Raw genomic sequence first — 16,345 nt, 5'->3', positions numbered from 1 at the left:
TAAGTATTTTGGGGAAAGTCTAGTGGCCATTTTTGAACCACAACTTTAAGGGAAACCAACAGATTTTAAGACAATTTTTGAATGTAGATTAGCTTTAAGTTCCCATTCACATTAGGGCAATTTGGAATCCTGAGTAGAATTGCCATGATTCTAACAATTCCAAATCGTGGCACAACGTGCCACGTGTGGGGTGATTTTGCTGCAATTGTTGTGCGACAGAAGTCCACTGCAAAACGCAATTTAAAAATTGCCTAAAGCTCATCACCAAAAAATGTGCATGAGATTCTTTTGCACAACAAATGCACATAGGAAAGCCCATTCCCTTAAATCATGCAAGGGCCTGAAGATCACGGGCATCCAATATTGGGTTTAGGCCTTGTCCCTTACACACAGAGATTTCTCAAGATTCTCAGAATCTTATACTGATACAATGTATTGTACAATTGATACAATGTATTGTAGATGATTTATTTCAAGTCTTTGCAATTTTACCTTAGGCAACATTATTTTGAAACTGTCTGCCAATTTTTTTATAGCAGATTGGTAAACCTCTGCCTATGTTTACTTCTAAGACACTCGGACTCTCTAACATGCTTTTTTTCATACCGAGTAATGTTGCCAATTAGTGGCAAAATGTTCTTCTAGCTCTTCCTTGTAAATACACTTACTTTGCTGGCTTTTTATTGCCCTATCCCAATTTTTTTGAGATGTGTTGCTGCCTTCAATTTTGAAATTACCTTATTTTTTTTAAAAAAGGTTCATTTTCTCAGTTTAAACATTTGATATGTTTTTTTTTTTATTTTCTATTGTGAATACAATATGGGTTTATGAGATTTGCAAATCATTGCAATTTTTCTCATGTAGATTGTAACAGTGTCAACTTTTTTGGAATTGGAATTCTAGAAATGAAGGTGTTACTAAATCCAGGACCCTGCATTCACTATATCTAGTCCCCCACAGCACACAGAACATGGAAATGCAATTATTTTAGTAAAAACCTTTTCTCATGGCGATATAGCGATCATGTGACTTCTATGAGTGTCTGGTTAAAGCCTGTAGGAAGAGCTTTCATTCTGCACTGACTGTCCTATCAGGATGCAGGACCCCTGCCCCTCTATCTGGACAGTGCTGATTGGCCCTGTCCTGAGCACCCTCCCAAAAAACTCTCTAGCAATACACACCACACAGAGCATGTGCAGCCTGTCCCCTGGCTCTGTATTATCAGGAAATATATTGGGGACAATGGAAAGAGGGGAGGGTCAGAGAAGTCAGGATCAAACAGCCTTTTACGCAATGCAGAAGAATAATCCCTTAGGTTCCACAGTGAGTATAACAAGCATGCTTTACCGTAAGTTAAGTTAATATTCGACGATATCTTACCTTCCTTTTGTTCCAATACAGCAGGGCCTGCCTGTTATTTCACAGTTCATATGCAGATGGTTAGGGTAACTCCCATTCGTACTATTAGTACATACCTGCAGAGACCAAAATATTTACTTCATATGCATTGACTATGGTTCTCGGCAGATGTTTCACACTTCTTAACACAAGAGCTATAACAAAAAAATAGTAAAAAGGAAAAAGTTTCCATACACATAGGCATTATCTACAGAAAAAAAATGTATCTTGAACCTTAAAGTATATTGACAGTTTTTTTTTTTTTTTAATAGATTACAAGAAATTGAAATCCCTGCCAGCTATTTTATTTTGCCATTTGTGTCTTGCTGAGGACATTTCCTTTCACGTCCTGCTCAGGAAGTGAGATGAAAGCTCTCCAAAGAAGAAAAGAGTCACTGCAACAAATGTCCACACTGAAAGATTTCCCCTCTATTCCTGTAACAGTAACAACTCAAAGTTTTGGATTTTCATTTTCAGACTCGGTGATAATGGTTACCAGAACAAATAGAGTGGGAATCTCCCCAGCAGGGACAATGTCGAAATAATTCTGATGGAGTGAATAATCCTCCCTACTTTACACAAAACTAAAAAACAAAAATGGTATATCTGAGCCTGCACACACCATCATATTGTGGTACCGTGCAGTAAAATGGTGTGCACTGAGCTGTGCTGCAATAAAACGCAGCTTGCACTATTTGTGCTGCACTGAGGTGTGTTGTGATGTACGGTGTTTAATATGAAATACTTTCATCTGTTTGCATGTATTAATACACCACCTTTCTTAAATATATTTGAAACTTGGTCCACTGTAAAAATGTATTATTGTCTAGCAATTCCCACATCCTAAGTGTTTCCCAATAGGAAAAATCTACATGACATAGAAAACCATGGGCAGTCAATAAGATCCATATGTAGTGTGCCGCTCAAAGCATGACAAAACTTCCCCCTGCAGTCTAAAATACAAAACAGGTGCCAGTGTTCGAGCAAGCTCACCCAGGCTAGCAGAAGCAAATCAGAAGTCAGAAGGTAGAAACTCTGCACAGCGGAGCCTGACCACTATACAGAAAAGTGAAGATACAGCTTCAGCCTAGGGTCCTCCTGACCACACTTCTCTGATATATTTTGCCCCACCCATAAGGCTTAATCATAGTGATTTCTATGGAAATATAGTGGAAATAAGTGGATCCATAACTAAACACACAGCCATTAATGTCTAAACCGCTGGCAACAAAAGTGAGTACACCCCTAAGTAAAAGTGCCCAAATTGGGCCCAATTAGACATTTTCCCTCCCCGGTGTCATGTTACCTCGTTAGTGTTACAAAGTCTCAGGTGTGAATGAGGAGCAGGTGTGTTCATTTTTCATGTTTTTGCTCTCACTCTCTCATACTGATCACTGGAAGTTCAACGTGGGACCTCATGGCAAAGAACTCTCTGAGGATCTGAACAAAAAGAATCGTTGCTGTACATAAAGATGGCCTAGGCTATAAGAAGATTGCAAAACCCTGAAACTGCGCTGCAGCACGGTGGCCAAGACCATACAGTGGTTTACCAGGACAGGTTCCACTCAGAACAGGCCTCACCATGGTCAACAAAAGAAGTTGAGTGCACGTGCTCAGCATCATATCCAGAGGTTGAAGGGGTGGGGGGTCAACCTGTCAGTGCTCAGACCATACGTCGCACACTGCATCAAATTGGTCTGCATGGCTGTCATGCCAGAAGGTAGACTCTTCTAAAAATGATGCACAAGAAAGCCCGTAAACAGTTCACTGAAGACAAGCAAACTAAGGACATGGATTATTGGAACCATGTCCTATGGTCCAAGATAAATTTATTTGGTTCAGATGGTATCATGCATGTGTGGCGGCAACCAGGTGAAGAGTACAAAGACAAGTGTGTCTTGCCTACAGTCAAGCGTGGTGGTGGGAGTGTCAGAGCAGTATTCCAACATGTTAACCTCCCTGGCGGTATGATTCTTTAGGATTTTAGGTGCTGAAAGCAGTACCATTATTTTGCATGTAATTCTTAAGAATGAGCAGCCCAAACCAACTATTTACATATGATTTTTTTTTTTTACTGTGCGTTCTTCTTAATAACTGTAAAATATAGAATATATCTCTATATTTAATCTCCTAAGGCGTTTCGATTTGATTAGCATTGATAGCCAGACTGACTTTAAAAACAAAGTGTGATTTTATTCAAACACACTTGGCATCAACAATACAATGTAAAAGGTATGACAGTTCAGTTCAGTTCAGTGTAGGTAAAAATATGAAGAACAAAAACAATATTTCATGGGAAAAATGTGTTCAGCCTGAATTCATGGCAATATAGACATGTGTGAACCTCAGTGTCCTACTTCAGTGTCAAATGTCTAGTTTTGAAGCAGGAAATGACGTTGCTAGGTTTCAGAGAGCTAAACACCTGCTTAGGTTGAAAAATAAGAGTCTATGAATAGATTTGTGTAGAGCAGAAGTAATGTGTGTGATCTTCCTTGGTCTGAGTGTCTGTGTGCTCTAGTCTGTGTGTCGAGTGTCCGAATCGCCTGACAATTTATCTTACATGTAGACGTCATGAACTTCCAATACTCCAAGCCTTGTATGGCATCATAACTTCTGCTAACGTCAGTATTCTATACAAGAGGAGGTACTAAGCCCATAAAGTCATAATTCCTAATATGTATATGACCAAAAAGCTGATTAGTCTTGAACTACTTTGATTGACAAGCCCACATGTAACACTCTATTCTTGTACGTCTAATGTGGCTGATGTCATGTTAAATAACCATCATTTATCTTACACAATAAGTAACATATATAACCAACTTATACGACTTGTATAACTTTAAGTAAATACATACAAATACGATTAATTATGACTGGGATTACTTTAGTCCTTAACTAACATTATTTAAACTAATATATGCTATTCCTAGTATTACACATGAATCCTATTCTAGACTTCCCATGACATACTATACCACAGATACCTTATATGTCATCTTCCAACTAGCTACATACTCCAGAATTATCTGACATTTTACTGTCTCAGCTCAGAAGAAGAACTCCATTGTTAATCACTGGATCAAGGTCATTCACACATAATACTATGATTAATCATAAAATCACATATATTTTGCAAGCTTGCTGTGAATATAATAATTCCAATTAGTGCCGAATTATGAATTTGGAATAAATATTTAACAATTCCCCCTGAATTATGATTAATCATACCAAAATAATAAATCCACACAAAACATTCGTATCTCATTTACACAACCTTGTATCAAATGATCAAACACAATATTCTTCAGAACTGAACCAACCAGAAATAATTCTCCTTCTAAACTCTTTTCTTTCCTTTAGCTACTCTTGGATCTAACTATTCAAATTTCTAAAATAATTATGTAGATTTTTAAATATGTATAACATAATAATTGATATCAAATAATGAATAATATTGGTAATAATAATAATAATTACGCTATGTAATATTATATTTCCATATTTGTGCTTAAATAATATTTTAGCTCTTTGGAAATATACTTGTCATAACTTCCTAATTTTCTTCTTTTTTAAGAGTGATATATTTTCTTAACTTATTAACAAAGGATGTTCTATTTACTAGAATGATAGTGAAGTTTTAACCTAAAAATATTCAATATATGAATAAGGAAAAATAAAATAAAAAATAAAAAATAATAATAATGATACTCTTAACTTAATATGAACATTAGTTTCAAAATAATTGGATAATCAAAAAATGTATATGTGAAAAAATAATGTTTCAGTCCTTATTTTTATCTGTAATAGATAAAGTTTCTTCTGATGAATCCTTTCTTCATGTAATGTTTATGAAATATGTTCTTCTTAAAGTTCTGTTAGGAAAACCTTGTGTTTAAGATAAAACAGTCATAAATATGAAGTATAAATTGTTCGTCCAATCTTCTTCTCGAAAAGATCTCTTCTTCAACTTTAAATTTCTTGATATCATCTTTGCGCTTCTTAAGAGCTTATTATCCTCCATATTTATTTGGTTTTAAATGCCATTCTGTAAAAGAAATGCAGTATCATTGCTTTGGCATAAACAATTTACATTATTCTTTTACCCTTTTTTTTTCTTTTTCCAACAAATGTTAAAACAGTATGGGACAAAAGTTTCATGAATTTGTAAAACTATATGTGAAATAATACTTTATATGTTTCTTCAAGAAAAACTTCTGTCTGAAATGTACTGTACTCATTCTGTCTAATATGTCCTAAACTATAATACAAATATCCTATGAAGTTTTTAGGTGTGACAGAACGCAACATCTCCTTTTGGTCATGACACAAAATCTTGTTTTCACAAACAAAGAAAGGTTTTGTATCACCCCAGAGATGACAATGGACTATGCCTTTGTTCTCATCTCTATAAATTTAGAAATATGCGTAACTGTTTTCTGTGTTGAAGCACTTATGCTAGTGTTAGACTGTTCTGCAGTAACAAGTACTGGTTCAATACTTTTCTCAGCTCTTATGCTGGAAACACGAGGTACAGACTTCTCAGATACAGTTGTATAAACATGTGCTTGTGTGCTTACCTTAAAATGTCTTGTTACACCTATCTGAATGTTTTTAGATGAAAATGTTCTAATCCATTGAGGATACATTTCTCGATATTTTCCATCTTTCTCAAAAATATCTTTTAGTGAGCAATCAGATGTCTCTAAAATTATCTTGTTTGATTTCACTATGCTCTCTGTAGCTTTAATTGCATAGTAAACACTTAGCAGTTGCTTTACATCTGACTCAAAAGTTTTTTCCAAAAATGATAAAACTCTGGAGAAATAGGCAATTATTTTCTCCTTACCATCTTTTAGTTGAGACAACTTTACTGAGATTGCATTCTCAGATACATGAGTTTTCAAAACAAAAGGTACTTCAGAACAAACCTCAATTGTACTTAACATTGGAGCATTTTGCAAATGTTTTTTCAACACGTCAAAAGCGTATTTCTCATTTGGACCCCATTGGTCAACTACATTACCTTTATTCCTCAAAAGAGTATATAGTGGATTAGCTTTCTCTGCGAAACTGTTTACAAATTCTCTACAATTATTTATTTTATTCAAAAATTGATGCAATGCCTTTTGGGTTGTTGGAGTTGGGATAGAAGTAATATCTCTAATTGTTTCCTGCAACAACTGTCTCTTTCCTTGACTAATTTGCATGTGAAAGTATTTCACCTGACTTTTCATCAGCTGAACTTTTGCAGTGTTTAATTTTAGACCTGCAAGTTGTAACAACGTAAACAACTCAGACAAAAGAGCAATATGTTCATCAATTTTTTCAGTACTCAGCAGAATCGTATCCACATGCTGAAAAATACATTCTGGCCTTGAAAATTTTGACAATATTTTTGCTATAGTTTCATGAACTACACCATCACCAATACCTAGGCCAGGTATTAATCGAGTGAACGTATAACTCTCTTTGTTGAATGTGAACGCAAGTTTATATTGACAACTTTTAGTTAAAGGGATAGAAAAATGACTGTTAGAGATTTCTAATACAGAAAACACTTTAGCTTTGGTATCTAAATTTAGCTTTAGGCTAGATTTATCAGGAATGACCGTGTTATTTGTGACATGTTTGTTCAATGTCGTTAGGTCAACTGATAAAGAATATGAATTGTCAGTTTTTTTGATAGGCCAAATACTATTATTTACCACTGATTGTGCTTTCTTTACAATTCCTAGTTGTTCAAACTCTTGAATAATGGCAGAAAGTGGACCAATTGATTCTAGTGGTAACTCATACTGATTATGAAGTTCTGGATCTTTTCCTTCAATATTAAGTTCAGTATTTTTCAAAGTTCCTATGTCATTTTTGAACTTTGACCACAAACATGGAAAACTTTGTACCACTTCCGTTAAAGCACAATTGCCATCAGTATTAGGCCATTTTTGTTCTGAGGACATATTAGTAATGGAACCAACATTACTGTACACAGAGGGATCAATTAGCACTGATTTGGGCCTAGATGGATCTTTCCAAATACTTTTACTAGCCAAATCAATCACCCACTTTTGTTTGTTGATTACATCACTGCCAAGTATATTCTCTGCACCGTGACAAAACCAAATGTCAATGTTAGTTTTAACTTGTCCGGGCACTTCAAATGTTACATTAGACATTTGTCTAGCAGTGGAATTACTTGTATTATTAAAACCCATAATATGACATATAGGAGAATTTGGTTTCACAGGTATGTTTTCTCTGGTTAGACTAATCTCAGCTCCGCTATCAATGAGAAAATTCATTTTTTTACCATTTAGCAAACCTTGTATATGTGGTCTACCATTCTCATCCAATATAATTGGTGCAACATATTCTAATGGTAGAGAAATTGAAGATCGATGTGATTCTAATTTTGGCAATGGCAATAAACCATCTCTGTCAGTGACAGCTCCTTTTGCCATGTTGTCTGAACTGCTGTGAACAGTTAAATTACTGATCTGTTTGACTTCGGTGGCATAAGGCATTTCAGTCAAAAATATATCTTGACATAATAAAGCAGGTTTTTCAAAAGCTGCTTTTTCATTCTCCGTGTCTTGTGAGTCTCTCTTAAGTTTACAACAATGTTTTTTCATATGGCCAACTTTATGACAATAAAAACATGTGATAGACTCTCCTTGTCTCACTTGCCTACAGCTGTCGTCGTCATTCTTGCTGAGATCTGTAGTATCTGACATGTCTCCAGTCAGACTATTGTCGTCACATTGAATCATAGCTACCTCATATGTGAGATTGCTCTGTTTCAATTGTCTCCTAACTTTATCAATGAAGCTTACTATATCGTTCAAATTTTGTCGTTCCTGTGCTATGACTAATGAAGTTGGGTCAAGGTAATTGAACTTTTTCACAAATGAATGTATCAATCCAGTGTCGTTGTCATCGTCTACACCCAAAATCATTTTATATGCTTTGCAAAATTTAATTTTAAATTCAAACGGGTCTTCGTCTACAGTAGTTTGTAATAATTCTAACATTTCTATGGACGGTACTTCTTCACCAGTCGTGCATAGTAACAATTGTTGCAATCTGTCCATTGCGTCACTATGTCTCTCCTGACCTTGGTCATCAGTAACAGGAGACTTTGTTAACCGTCGAGCATACTGTGCCGGTAACCAAAGGTAAAATATATGATTACGTTGCTCATCTTTCAAATTGTATCTGTCAGTGTACGACTCAAATACATCTGCGTTGTGAAACGCATTCAAATTCAAATTATATGGTGGGATATCATTTAAAACTTTCATTAGTTGGTCATGTATTTGCAACTTTAGTATTGCAGTTCTACATAATAAGTTTTTATGTTTAATCTCTGTTTCGTCATCAGCATCAACTTTCTCAATTTCCGAACTTTGAGGAATATAAGGTTGAGCCTTTGACTTGCATTCAGTCTTTTTGTCACCTGTTGTTATTACAGCAATCTGTCTACTGTCATTCTGTAACCTTAACAAAAGATTTTTAGATTCTATTTGTTTTTCAAGATCCTCTATGCAATTACAAAGAATCTCACAGTTTGGACAGTTAAGGGAATATTGGGACACATTTCCATGTATTCCTGTGTTCTGTACATTGTTAGTCTCTGTCTGATTTAATGTGCAAACATTTTTGGCAGGTATAGTAATAACCATCTTATTAAATACTCTTACTAACTGTAACACATTATTTATCTTTTTTCGTAACTTGTTCATAATAAACCTGGATTTGTCAATCTTTGTATTGGCCTGTAAACATTCATTGTACATATATTCCCATAAGTGACTGTCATTTGGATAAAAAGACACATCTTTAAATGCTAGCTTGCTTTCTCTAGCTAAGTCATCAATAAATTCCATAATTTTTTTACTCACCGTGATCAGAAGATTTCCTCGTCTTCAGTCGGCTCAATCACTGGACGTCTTGTCCACATCTGATGAATCAAACGCCTTTTTCTTTCTAGGTTCTTTGATCGTTGATTCCCCGAGACTTGGCAATCATGAAATCGTGTAAGTCTCCCCCCGTTTGGCAGGTATTGGGGATCAATTACGACTATGGCTGGCTTGCCAAATGTAAAATATAGAATATATCTCTATATTTAATCTCCTAAGGCGTTTCGATTTGATTAGCATTGATAGCCAGACTGACTTTAAAAACAAAGTGTGATTTTATTCAAACACACTTGGCATCAACAATACAATGTAAAAGGTATGACAGTTCAGTTCAGTTCAGTGTAGGTAAAAATATGAAGAACAAAAACAATATTTCATGGGAAAAATGTGTTCAGCCTGAATTCATGGCAATATAGACATGTGTGAACCTCAGTGTCCTACTTCAGTGTCAAATGTCTAGTTTTGAAGCAGGAAATGACGTTGCTAGGTTTCAGAGAGCTAAACACCTGCTTAGGTTGAAAAATAAGAGTCTATGAATAGATTTGTGTAGAGCAGAAGTAATGTGTGTGATCTTCCTTGGTCTGAGTGTCTGTGTGCTCTAGTCTGTGTGTCGAGTGTCCGAATCGCCTGACAATTTATCTTACATGTAGACGTCATGAACTTCCAATACTCCAAGCCTTGTATGGCATCATAACTTCTGCTAACGTCAGTATTCTATACAAGAGGAGGTACTAAGCCCATAAAGTCATAATTCCTAATATGTATATGACCAAAAAGCTGATTAGTCTTGAACTACTTTGATTGACAAGCCCACATGTAACACTCTATTCTTGTACGTCTAATGTGGCTGATGTCATGTTAAATAACCATCATTTATCTTACACAATAAGTAACATATATAACCAACTTATACGACTTGTATAACTTTAAGTAAATACATACAAATACGATTAATTATGACTGGGATTACTTTAGTCCTTAACTAACATTATTTAAACTAATATATGCTATTCCTAGTATTACACATGAATCCTATTCTAGACTTCCCATGACATACTATACCACAGATACCTTATATGTCATCTTCCAACTAGCTACATACTCCAGAATTATCTGACATTTTACTGTCTCAGCTCAGAAGAAGAACTCCATTGTTAATCACTGGATCAAGGTCATTCACACATAATACTATGATTAATCATAAAATCACATATATTTTGCAAGCTTGCTGTGAATATAATAATTCCAATTAGTGCCGAATTATGAATTTGGAATAAATATTTAACAATAACATCTCGGGTATGATAAAGTTTGAAACACAAAATCATAAATTATAATATAATACAAAACTATAAATAAGTTAAAGTATGTATGTATGTATACATATATATATACTGTATATATATAAAGTACAGTAAAACTGCAGGAAAGGGCACTGGGGGGCAAACTAATGTGATTTTTTTTTTATTTTGCATTGTATCACTGTGTTTGGTGTGTTTTACATTTGAATTTGCTGCCGATTCCACCCCCCTGTGAACGTCACGTCGCAGGAGACAGAAGCCTGGGCACACAGAGGATCGGGAGGAAGATCCGCCGCCAGACACCGCCGGTATACATCGCTGGATCCCGGTGACAAGGTAAGTATCCCCTCTACCAGGATCCAGCAATCTTCCTAGCGGTACCCCGAGTGTGGCTCGGGGTTACCGCTTTTGGCACTGAAATTTAACCCCGAGCCACACTCGGGAATACCGCTAGGAAGGTTAATGACCCCAAACACACCTCCAAGATGACCTCTGCCTTGCTAAAGAAGCTGAGGGTAAAGATGATAGACTGGCCAAACATGTTTCCAGACCTAAACCCAATTGAGCATCTGTGGGGCATCCTCAAACAGAAGGTGGAGAAGCACAAGGTCTCTAACATCCACCAGCTCTGTGATGTCGTCATGGAGGAGTGGAAGAGGACTCCAGTGGCAACCTGTGAAGTTCTGGTGAACTCCATGCCCAAGAGGGTTAAGGCAGTGCTGGAAAATAATAACATAGGGGTGTACTCACTTTTGTTGCCAGCGGTTTAGACATTAATGGCTGCGTGTTGAGGGGACAGCAAATTTACACTGTTATACAAGCTGTACACTCACTACTTTACATTGTAGCAAAGTGTGATTTCTTCAGTGTTGTCACATGAAAAGATGTAATAAAATATTTACAAAAATGTGAGGGGTGTACTCACTTCTCTGAGATACTGTACATTATTCATCACTATACTATATACATCATCTTTACATCAAAACCATTCAGGTAACACCTGCAGCACTTTTTTGATTATACTTTAATCCAGTTCTTGGTCATTCGCATTCACATTATTATTTTATCTTCAGTTCACAGCCTTGCTAACTTTCACACACATTTTAATTGATGCTTTCATCACCTACATGGTTTTCCAGCTTTTTCACTTGCCTTTTTTAATTGACCTCACTTTCTATCACATATTTTTCTGTCTTTTTTCCCCTCACCATCAGTAATCTCATTTTGTGCGATTTTCACATTTTTTTACTTTACTTTACTAATTTTTGGGTAATCAACACCCCCCCCTCTTTCTTTGGGGTATTAGTGCCCCCTTTCTTGGGTCAATTCTTGCCAACTTTCTTGTGCGCCTCCAGATACATTTATATCGCTACATGTGTAATACTATTTAATATATATATATATATATATACACATATACTCCTATATATTATTTTTTTTTGCAGATAGATACAGCTTGGAGGCCCTATTACACATTTTCATACTTTGGACCCTTGTTACCTGGTCTGCCCTCTGTTTGCCCAGGAGTCCGGTTGGGTCACTCCGCCACAGTCCCCAGGATAGGCTTTTTTCCTTGATTCCCTGCTCCATGGCTGCTGATTTTATTATTTTTATTATTAATTTTTTTTTCCCTCAGTTTTTTTTTTTTTTTTTTTTGAGCTAAACTATTATTTCTTGCATCTACTCCTGATGAGTGGACCAGCTCCATGAAACACGCAGAGTGTTAGGATGACAAGCGATTATTTTATTGTGCGACAATATTTATGCCTATACTGCGATGAATATGAAATAATATTTTAGTACCTATTTATTGATTGTGAATTAGCTCATTATATATAACAATTTTGAGTGTAAGGATGACAAGTGATTATTTTATAATGCAGTATTTATGCCTATACTGCGATTAATATGTAATTATATTTTTATACCTATTCATTGATTGTGGATTAGCTCATTATATATAATTGATGTCTGTCATATGATTGCACCATTAAATCTATTTTTTTTACCATGTAATAAAGTATTAATATGCTGATTTTGTGTGTTGCCTCATCTAAAGTCCCATGACCCATGTATTTTCTATTGTATTGGGTGAGATTTTAGCCCGGGCTCCTAAATAGCATACAAGTTAGATCAAGTCGAAAGGAAGTCGCAAACAAAGTCGTACGACTTTGCCGACGCAGCAGTGTAAACCAAGCTCTAGTGAAATATACTATATACATTATTATTACAACACATAAATATTTAAAAAAGTGACAATCTTAATGGCAGAGCTGGGTAGGGGGATTTCAATTATTCAATAGGTAACATGGAAATACATCAGTTTATTAGTAGTCGCAAAAAGTGACCAATAGTGGAAATTTAGGCATTGCAAATTTTAAGTAGTGAATTATACTTTCTAGCAATAACAGAATATTATCTGAATATAGCGCTTTTTTTCTTATATAAAAAAAAAACTATTATCCAAAGAATATTTGAGGTTCAAGTGAGGTTGAGGTTCATTTGAGTGCCTTGTTATAGTTTAAAATGGGGGGATAAGTGGTTATTTATTCTAACCCCTACAGAAGGGTCCTGATAAGGGATTTGAACTCCTTTAATAAATTTAGGGCAAATTTTAAAAGCCATTATTTGTAATTTATTCTTCCTCCGATCTATTTACTTGGCCAGCAAATTAGTGGAGAATCAATTTTGGGGGTAGCAAAAGCTACAACACCCTTTTTAATTTTCTATTACCTATATACAGGTGCATCTCAAAAAATTTGAATATCATCAAAAAGGTAATTTTTTTCAGTAAAACAGATCACTCACAGTGTTTCTTGATCACTATGCTTTAGTTTATGAAGGAGTAGGAGGCTCTATACGGATACTTCTATTCATTCATCTGCAGTGCAGCTGAGGTTGTAGAGAAAGGGACTGAGGACTCAATGGGGTTAATTTACAAAAACTGGAGAATGCAACATCTGATGCAGCTCTGCATAGAAACAAATCAGCTTTCAGGTTTTTTTTTGTCAAAGCTTACTTGAGCAAGTTGAAGTTGGAAGCTGATTGGCTACCATGTGCAGATGCACCAGATTGTGCACGCTCTAGCTTTAGTAAATCAAACCCTATGTGTTCAGTGCCTTTCTCTTTCTCAAAAAAGAGACCTCAGGGGTTTGTTAAGCGTCCTGATATCTTACCAAACCCCACCCCATAAAAAAAATTGTACAAAATATTAAAAATAAAATAATAATAATAAAAAAAGCATAGTATGGCCTTGTTCACACAGGACATACTACAGCGTATGCCTCTGCGAGACCGTGCTTATCCACACGGGTATGCACAGTTGTTCCGTGCAGTTCCATTGATGTCGTGTGGAAAGACGCAGTGCTCTTAACAGAAGCAATCCAATCCTAGTGTGCAGTCTGCAGCACAGGTGCCAAGGCTCAGTGTGTCTTCCCGCACTAAATGCAATATATAAGTCAGAAGAGCTGGCAACTTCAAAGTCCTTAATGCAAAAATGTTCAATTTACCTGACAAAAAGCAAACAGCTGACGCGTTTCAACGTGAGCCTCTGTCATAGCAAGTTTACAATGAAATAATAAAAACATTTATAGAGAAACAGATACCCACCCTCTTCTGAGGCACAAAGAGGGCTAATTACCTCATTATCTCTCAGGAGTACACTCTATGTATGAATGAGAGTGATTCCAGGAGGGAGGGGAGGAGGGAAAACACTGGGTCCCAAAGTTTTATGTCAATTGGGATGATTTTTTGTGAAAATAGCAATTTGATAAACATTTGCACAAATATTGTGTGGCCTAAAAAATCACTAGCACATGTTTTTGTTTTCAGATTTATTCTAAAGTTACCATGTACTGTCACCGGAGAAAACAAGGTAACAATGGCAATGTACAGAAGTCATCCTTAGGCTGGCCATACACGATTCGAATCCTGCTGAACCGGCTGAGATTCAAACCGTTAACTGGCAGGCTGAATACGCCAAGTTGATTGATCGAATAACTTGGATACAACCAGCCTGCCTGATTCTCCTGAAAATATTGCTAGAGGCTACTATAGCTGCTAGCAATATTCACTGACTTCTCCTGGAAGGGACCGCTTTTCCTGGCCCCCACCAGAAGAAGACAATTGCTGATTCCCCAGTCAACACTGTCTGTGTTGATAGGGGAATTGTGCAAATTTCTTTCCTGTAATCCATGGTTGCAGGAAAGAAATTTGCACCATGTTCAGCAAGCCTAAAGAGCCTGTTCCTAATTTGATAGTGCCACCTGTTCCTCAATCTATAGCAGAAGTCCTCCAAAAAAGTTTAACCAAATGCCAGGTATTGTCATGGCGCTAGTGACACCCTCCTTGCAATGCACAAACTTTGTGATATCTTGCTTAAGCATTGAGCAATGTGGGAGGCTGGGGGCAGCGACATTCAACCCAACTCAAAATTGTTTTATTTCATTTTTTTTTGCTTTGGATAGGGTAGGGAACAGTTAGAACTTATGCCAGGTTTTGGGTCTCCTCAGAAACTTTCCCTCGGATTCAAAGAGGAACATAGACAGCAATAAACATCTGTCAGAGGTTCTAACCCTTCCCACCCTATGTATAACTAAAAACTATTTGGAGTTAAGGTCTGAAGTTAGGATTAAAGACAGGCTTTTCTTTAAACACGAAACTGTAAACATTTATGTAGTGTCAGAACTCCCTTCATCAGCTTAGAATAGAATGCAGCAACCATTTAACTTGTTAAACTTGTTGAAAACAGGCACATACCGGCCATTTTGTGATGTCATCTGGCCATTCATGTGGAGGCACGGAAGCTGGTTCAGCACAAAACCTAAACATAAATGATCTGTTATTGATTCTCAGTTGTATCATTAAAAAAAAAAAAGTGTTTAAATATATCAAGCCTGTTTCTATGGAGAACAGGAAATTACATGTAAACATTAAAATTATCAGCGATTTATTAGAAAGGATCATTAACCAATCAAAAACTATGTATAGGTTGCTCTTTGGTAGGGATAGACCGATACGTTTTTTTCAGGGCCAATACCGATATTTCGGTCACAGCGTATCGGTATCGGCCGATATGGGCCAATATTTTGTACATTTAAAGTTTTGAAAAATTAATTTTTGACACAAATCTGGTACTGAACATGTTCATTTTTATTTAATGCTTAATGGCTGGCTTGCTGCCACCCTGTGGTGGGTGGGTGTCTGGCACCCTGTGGTGGGTGGCTGGTTTGCTGGCACCCTGTAGTGGATGGCTGGCTGGCACAATGTGGTGGGTGGCCGGCTGGCACCCTGTGGTGGATGTCTGGCTGGCTGGCACATTGTGGTGGGTGGCTGGCTGTCTGGCACATTGTGGTGGGTGGGTGGATGGCTGTCTGGCACCCTGTGGTCGGTGGCTGGCTGTCTGGCACCCTGTGGTGGGTGGCTGGCACCCTGTGGTGGGTGGCTGGCTGGCACCCTGTGGTAGGTGGGTGGCTGGCTGGTACAAGGCCTGTGGGCGGCTGGCTGGTACAGTGCCTGTGGCTGGCTGGTACAGGGCCTGTGGGTGGCTGGCTGTCTGGCACCCTATGGTGGGTGGCTGGCACAGGGGCTGTGGGTGGCTGGCTGGTACAGGGCCTGTGGGTGGCTGGCTGATACAGTGCCTGTGGCTGGCTGGTTCAGAGCCTGTGGGTGACTGGCTGGCTCGCTGGTACAATGCCTGTAGCTGGTACAGGGCCTGTGGATGTGGGT

The 16,345-nt window shown here is 37.1% G+C and overlaps 1 protein-coding gene across 1 annotated transcript in view; it reads right to left on the bottom strand.

Moving 5' to 3' along the window:
• Positions 1–16,345, bottom strand: part of RHBDF1 (rhomboid 5 homolog 1) — a 219,202-nt gene that overhangs the window by 15,995 nt on the left and 186,862 nt on the right. Inside the window, exons 13-14 of the mRNA XM_082260219.1 lie at positions 15,377–15,440; positions 1,381–1,475 (exon numbers count right to left, since the gene is read on the bottom strand). Of these exons, the coding sequence (XP_082116345.1) occupies positions 1,381–1,475; positions 15,377–15,440 (159 nt within the window). The remainder of the gene's footprint in view (positions 1–1,380; positions 1,476–15,376; positions 15,441–16,345) is intronic.

The sequence above is a fragment of the Pelophylax lessonae genome (assembly GCF_965119305.1).
Source record: "Pelophylax lessonae genome assembly, chromosome: 6".
In the NCBI taxonomy this organism is placed as follows: domain Eukaryota; kingdom Metazoa; phylum Chordata; class Amphibia; order Anura; family Ranidae; genus Pelophylax; species Pelophylax lessonae.
This window is presented reverse-complemented; position numbering and strand designations above follow the sequence as displayed.